General features: G+C 37.0%; 1 protein-coding gene across 4 annotated transcripts in view; it reads left to right on the top strand.

Moving 5' to 3' along the window:
* The window catches only part of LOC102006403 (cytochrome P450 3A9-like), a 147,936-nt gene that overhangs the window by 48,310 nt on the left and 92,026 nt on the right, over positions 1 to 7,600 (top strand). For 3 of the 4 annotated variants that reach the window (XM_005413768.2, XM_005413767.2, XM_005413765.2), the window contains 3 exons: positions 1,411 to 1,571; positions 3,887 to 4,113; positions 5,526 to 5,688. The exons of the other annotated variant lie outside the window; for it this stretch is intronic. In XM_005413768.2, the coding sequence (XP_005413825.1) occupies positions 1,411 to 1,571; positions 3,887 to 4,113; positions 5,526 to 5,688 (551 nt within the window). The remainder of the gene's footprint in view (positions 1 to 1,410; positions 1,572 to 3,886; positions 4,114 to 5,525; positions 5,689 to 7,600) is intronic. 4 annotated transcript variants of the gene reach the window in all.

Raw genomic sequence — 7,600 nt, 5'->3', positions numbered from 1 at the left:
CTTTATATTTAAATGGTCACAACTAGAGACCATACTCATAAGTGAAATAAATCAAACATACATGTGCAAGCACCGCATTGTGTCACTAGTGTAAAACTGCTAAATAATTTTAATATTGGCCTTTGGCTGGTGCCACTGAAGTAATGAACTCTAATATATAATTTTAATATATTTCAATTTCAATTCAATTAGCCACGTGGCTGCACACTACCACAGTGCACAGCAGTACTAAGAATTTTGAGTGAACAATTCACTTTCAATGCAGGAACACAGGTTTGTGCCACCTGGGAGGACCTATTTGATTTGTTGGGTTTTTCTACAGTAGCAGCAAAGAAGACATCATTGCTAATCAGAACTGGGCAAACCCTTCAAAGATGTACTTTATATTGTCTTTAATTTTTCAAACTATGAATGGGGTGCCCAACATATTTCTTTCAGAGTTCCAGGTATAAAAGGGGAGTAAACAATCAAACAGATTATTTCATGATGGTGGTGATCTATGTCATGACACAATCAAAATGGAGGCCAACATCGTATCATAAGGGGGTTGGATGAGATGAAATTAGAGAGATAGTGGATGTAATTTGAATAAATGTTGCTAATGTAACTCACTGGTTGCCATTTTCATACATGTCGTGCCCAAATCCCTTTATCCACACCTTCTTCTTCCTACTACTTTAATGCCATTCATTATACTGGGGGTCAATCATTACTGCATTGTACACTAATCTATTGATAAGGCTGTTGCCTGTGGTACTACATTACCTCCTGCCTCATCAAGGTTGTAACACAAAACGTATTTTAAAAGGTACACTTTTTATTTTGCTATTTCTAGGGTGGGATTTTAGCACTGGCAATTCTACTGAGCTCCCAGATGTTTCTGGCCATAGACTACACTTTGAGATGCACAAATTTCTTCACACCTTAATATTGTTTTCTTGAGTTCTCTCACACATGATTAAGATCTTTTAATCTTACACACAGTGAAGTCTTATTTGGACAAACTCTCTTCGGAATTTTCCAGCCATATTTGACATAATTTTTACTTTTTCTGGGGAAAAAAAAATTTCATATTTTATTCAAGGCTAATTTATGATAACCCAAGGTATATTGTAACAGTGAGTGTGTTAGAGTGAAACCATGTCTTTAAATTACCCAGCTATGTGGTGAATCCAAAGGCATAAAGGGAAGCAGATGGCAAGGAGTAGAATCAAATAGGGACAGGCGGATTAAAATCATTTTGTCTTTTTTCTGGTTTGTAAGACACACCTCAGAGTGAAATCCACGCACTGTGTGATGCTGCATTGCTTTCCCAAGTTTCTCCCTAAGGTCTTGGTAGCTTCATATAGATTTCTCCCCATCTAAACTACGAAGATCTACTTCACCTGAAAGTCCTTCCTCTTCTTTCAGCTCTTTCTGATGGAGAGATTGCAGCCCAATCAATTGCTTTTATTTTTGCTGGTTATGAGACCACTAGCAGTGCTCTTTCCTTCATTATGTATGAATTGGCCACTCACCCGGATGTGCAGAAGAAACTGCAGCAGGAGATTGATGCAGCCTTGCCCAATAAGGTGAGTAGCTGATAATTTGAAAGGGAGGGAAAACATGAAACCTTAAGTAGAAGGCCTGCTCAACATTGCCTAGGTGAAATTTTCACAGAAAAAAGTGGACATTGATTTTTTTACCAGCATCATTTTTGATAAATCTAAAGAGACATACAAAAGGAAAAACATAGGAGATGTATGTTACTCACTGAAATATAAGTTCTCATAAACCACTGCTCCTGTTGGTGTACACATTATGTACAAAAACAGTGATGCTAAGTAAATACATTAAAACCTTGGTTTGTAAACATAATTCATCATGGAAACATGCTTGTAATCCAAACAACTTGAATATCATAGTGAATTTCTCCATAAGAAATAATGAAAATTCACATGATTTTTTCTACAACTCAAAAAAATTTATATGAAATGATTACCACACTAAGACATAATCCATAATAAAAATATAAAGAACCATAACTGAATTAACTTGTGCTTCCCTTTGAAACTTTCATGGCTGGTATGAGGGAGCCAAGAATGACAAGGATTATGGTATATGCGAACTTTCATTATCCTTAACAGATTTGCTGCTAAGCCAATTACTATTGGCACAATAGAATTTTTTTCTTTTATTCCTTTAACAAGGAAGCTGATACTTCCTTTGACTCCTTTTGAAGATTTTGTAGAATTGTTAGATTGCATTGCCATTAAACAAATTCATCTCTTGCACTACCACAGCTCTATTCATGTGTCATTTTTCTTCACAATTTTCACAGTTCCTAACATTTTACACATCTCACTAATATAATTTTAAGTGAGGGATTCCTCCATGTTTTTCTTCTCCTCCCTTGCAGACAAGATCTTCTCCATAACCTGTTGTTGTTGCCACATGATCACTCGCAATTGTACATCTGTGTTTGTGTGTGTGTGTGTGTGTGTGTGTGATCATGTGACATTTTGCATCATCTACTAGTTGTATTGCAAGACGTGGCTAATTTATCAAGTTAACATTTATTAGAAATATTTGCTTGTCTTGGTGAACACTCACAGAACAAGTTACTCATGATGTAAAGTTTCACTGTACATCCAAGAAATGTTCATATCACTTAACCCATGACCATATATCACTCCGGTTCTGGATAAATAACTCTGCTGATATTATTTTATGTGCTGTGTCCTGACTGTTGGTTGAATGCAACTCGCTTTGTCTCAGCTAAGCAGACTAACACAGATTTGTCCACATATCCTCCCACCTCAGTCCTGGAGCTAAAATGAAGGATCCAAGGGATAACCCAAGACATGTAGCTCCTGAGCCAAATTACTCTCTTCTAATTATACCTTCTCCAGGGTCACATGAAGTGAAAACCACACTATGCCCATATTGTTCTCAGATACCTCTTCAAACTACGAGGCTATGTGATGTTACCTGTGATGAGACATTCTTTTGCCCACTTAGCAATGAGATGGACATGAAGAATCTTCTTCAGAGCTCACAGTAAAGATCTGAGGCACCAACATTGATTATAGTCCAGCAACAGAGAATGGGACTTCTCTGTTAAGATATTATATCTTCTCCATGAAACTCTCACTGGACTGAAGTTCTGCTGTAGTCCCATGCAATTGCACCATCCTTTGTCACCATAGCATAAAGAGATCAGTTTATCCAAAATTATTTTTATAGAGTGCCTATTTAATCACTGTGTCAGCACAAATTTCAGACATGTACTCAGAGGATTACAGAAGTGGGACTTGTTAAATTAATAGGGAATCTGGTCTTTTCCATGCTGTATTTCAGTGATTTCCACATGTGGCCTCTGTCTTAAATGAAGCTAATGACTTTGGCATACTTAAATTGTGAAGAATTATATTGGTTTGTCATGTTTGTACATATGAAAAAGAAAAACATATGTAGTAATATTAGATTTCAGTCAAGGGATAGGTGATTTTTCTAAACAGTTTTAATAATCATAGCTATTCAAATACTGGAGGAGGAGGAGGAGAAGAAGGAGGAAGAACAAAAACAACATGAGTAGCAGCAGCAAAAACAAGAACAAGAAGAAGAAGAACAGAAACAGAAACAAAAAAGAAACAAGACAAGAACAAGGAGAACAAGAATAAGAACAGGAACAAGAACAAGATCGAAAAGAGGAACAAGAAGAACAAGAGTAAGAGGAGGAAGAAGTAGAAGAAGGGGAAGACAAGGAAGAAGAAAAAAGTAGAAGAAGGAGAAGGAGAGGGAGAAGAAGAAGGAGAAAGAGGAAGAAGAAAGGGAAGGAGAAAAACGAGAAGGGAGAATGTAAACTAAAAATCTCAGTTTCTCAAATTTACTTTTTTATTCCTAGGCACTCCCTACCTATGATGTTCTGGGAGAGATGGAATACCTGGACATGGTGGTGAATGAAACTCTCAGGTTACACCCAATTGCTACCAGAACTCAAAGAATCTGTAAAAAAGATGTTGAAGTTAATGGAGTGTTCATTTCTAAAGGAACAGTTGTGATGGTACCAATATTTGTTCTTCACCATGACCCCAAACACTGGCAAAACAGTGAGGATTTTCGCCCTGAAAGGTACAAGATTCCTAGAAAGTAAACCTACTTTGAGCCAAGCTAGTCAGAGTATGCTACGATCTCTTTTCCTAGAAATGACATGTGATGATTGCAATGATTTACAAATAAAGAAATGTGTCCTTTTTTGTTTTAGAATTTAGTAAATTATAAAGTGATATCTATGTGAAAACTGCTAAGACTTAAGGAAAAAAATGCACATCCACACTTCTCATACCTTAAAGGAAAATTTTCACCTAAGATAAAATATGTTAACATAGACATATTTGTGCACATATTTGTGGTAACTTAAAAGATATCACATTTTGCATGTGTTTTCAAGTGATGCTTACTTTACATACAGTAAACTATAAACTCCACTCTTTTAAGATTTGTGGTATGTCTATATGTCTTTCCTGTGTAGAATCTGTGCATCTTTCATAACTTAATAGGAAATGGTCTTATGTCCTGTGTATAGGCTTTTGTGATTTTTATGTTTCTGTTGATGTTTATTTCAGGTCTCTGAATTTATCATCAGATTCCAGAAATGATTCTACCTTCCATTTGATAAAACATTGATTTCTGGTCCCTCTAGTGTGAGGATAAATGTTCAGGGTGAGGGCCAGAGAAATCCTCCTCCATGCTGGTTCAACCACCTTCCCTAAGGACTGAGGAAAGAACAGGTCTGCCTGGGCCTGTCTCTGGCTGCGCTCCTCGTTAGGCTGCCTCACATTCTTTGTAGGTGGTGACTCCTGCAAAGCCAAGGCATCTGCCCTGTGCATTTGTGAGGGACTCTTCCTTGGAGGTGTCTTGCAAAGTCAGCATTTGGGTTCAGTTTACATTCTGGAAGCGGGTGATGTTTCCTCATATTTGTGATAGAAAGGAAAATAGAAATGAGGCTTTTACTGTGCTTGGTGCTGTGTCAGGAAGCCTTGGACCTGGGAATACTATGCATTTTCTACTGTCAGGAACTTGTATTATTGCCAATGGTTTCCAAAGTGCTACCATTAAGACTACACATATTACCTGTGGGAGAAGTAAATTGTGCAGCTCAGCCCTCCATTTTACAGATATGAAGAGCACTTCCTTCAGCCTCAGCTCTTCTGACTGCCCTAATTTCAAGAAAATGAAATGCTTATAGAATATAATGGCAGTGGGCACTGAGGATATAGCTCAGTGGCACAGCACCTGCCTACCAAGTGCAAGATTGTGAGTTCGATTCCCGGTACCAACAACAAAAAAAAAGAATATAATGGAAGTGGAAAGTACCATTAAATTATAATTCTCACAGTGTAATAAATACAGCAGGTTTCCGCTAACTACACCACAGAACTACTCTGTACATCCTTGTTCTGGAGGTCTGTGTGAGAGCCCTAAACATGAATCTCTGTGGGTTTTATGCCTCACTCCCATGTTTCCATTTATTGTGGCAACAGGTTCAGTAAGAAGAACAAGGAAAACATTGAGCCTTATACATACATGCCCTTTGGGGCTGGACCCAGGAACTGCATTGGCATGAGGTTTGCACTTATGAACATAAAACTTGCTGTCACCAAAGTCCTGCAGAATTTCTCCTTACAACCATGTAAAGAAACAGAGGTAAGAATTAACTTTTTTGAAGAAATAGTCTTTTTAAAAGGTTTTTTATTTTTTAAGGAGAATAAAAATAATTTTTGAAAACCCTTAGAAATGATACAGAATTTCAGTAAACAAGATGATAGGAATGGAACAGTGGTTATTATATTGGAGGAAAGGAGAAAAGAAAGAAAGGTTTTTAAAAAACACAGAAGTCAAAAAAAATCACAGATGTCTATACAGAAAATATAACTTCCCGTATTTTGTTCAATACGCAAAAAATATGCACTTGGATTCAGATGTGAGCTTTAAGATATTTCCATTCTGGAGCTGAAAATCAGCATGCGTAAAGCGCAACAATAATAACCATATAGGCTCCATGTTGATTGGCAAGGTGTGATTACGTGTGCTCTTTAAAACTGAACAAATTTTAAAATTTAGTTCATGCCAGGTGGAGATTGGCTATGTTGTCCACAGTCATGAGGTGCAATAATCACCTCATCATGATGTGTGAGTGGTGCTGTCTGCTAATGGAACCTATAGAAGCTTCCTTGTAACAGGAGTTCTTAGCCATGGGGTGTACACCGGAATCACTGACAACACATGGACATCTTACAGATGACTTTTTTTAAAATGTCACCTAGGTCCTCTCAGACATTTAGAAAGATTTCAACAAGAGAATGGATTTAAAATCTCTCCATTTGTTCTGTTGTACCCAGCTTGAGAGTGACTGGTTTAAAACATTCCTGCTTGATATAAGAACCACACAGTGTACTCTTGACTATTGGACATCACATTTCATGGACTCTGCTACAGGGAAATTGGATGCTTTTTATGATCTCAAGAAAGTGCATATTTATTCTCCTTTATTATTTCTGTTATTACTTTTCCAGGTTCATCCAATCTGTGATCTCCTCCATGTAGCCTTCTCCACCTTTTCCAGGATGTTTTACTCTTCCACTCAGTTTTTATTTACTGCAGGCTGCTATCATCACTCAACATGCTTTACACTCCACTATCCAATCTGATTATCTTTTCTGTCATTAAGGATGTCACTATTCCTTTGTATGACATTTCCTATTATTCCTTTCATATATATCCAATTTTGCCTTTAAATAGGAAGGCCCTGTCAATCACTTTGTAAATGCTTATATTTTTAAGAAGTGAGTTGTTGTTGTTTTAATTTATTAGTCACATTTTTCAGCTATTTTATTTATAAATGTTAACAAAGGACATTTATGTACCTCTGTTTACCTGTGTGTGTGTGTGTGTGTGTGTGTGTGTGTGTCTGTGTGTGTGTGTGTCTTTCTGTTTGTGTATGTAGTGTTATGTTTCCTGTCTCTGGAGAAAATACGTGCATGCCTATTGAAATTTTACATTAAATTGTGCATTTAGAGAAGTATTTGAAATATCTCCTGTGAAGAAGTAAAATAAAAGTTGTCTTTGATTCATATGAAGTAGTGGTTAGTTAAGATAATTTCTACTACTCCTCAATTTATGTTGCACTTCTCTCTCAGTGGGTTTCTGTAGCAGATAGGAGGCACATAGAGAGGGTTATCATTCCATTGTGTCTTTGTGGTAGCTGTTTTATTCTCCTGTGTGTACAAAGCATAGTTTTACTCTCTAGAAAGAGCATGTTTGGCACACTTGGAATGGGTAGATCCTCCTGGTAAGCTCCCAGTTACCTGGAGTTTGCATAACACTATACTTATTCTCCCCTGTAATATGATCAGAAGAGCATTTGGTTGCATGCTTCTCCTTGATGAACTAATGATTGAGAAATAATTGGGAGAAAAGTTTAGACAGATCACTGTAGGACTCAAAAGCTTCCCATCTGCACTTCCCTTAGAAGCCAAGGGACAGATGTAAGGCTTCAAAGTCATAATTTTCACTAAAATAGTATCTCCAAAATTAAACGAATGGATTCCATTGTGAC

Source organism: Chinchilla lanigera, unplaced genomic scaffold (assembly GCF_000276665.1).
Source record: "Chinchilla lanigera isolate Chin_1 unplaced genomic scaffold, ChiLan1.0 scaffold00172, whole genome shotgun sequence".
NCBI lineage: Eukaryota > Metazoa > Chordata > Mammalia > Rodentia > Chinchillidae > Chinchilla > Chinchilla lanigera.
Note: the sequence above shows the minus strand (reverse complement) of the source record. Positions and strands in the feature narration are given on the sequence as shown.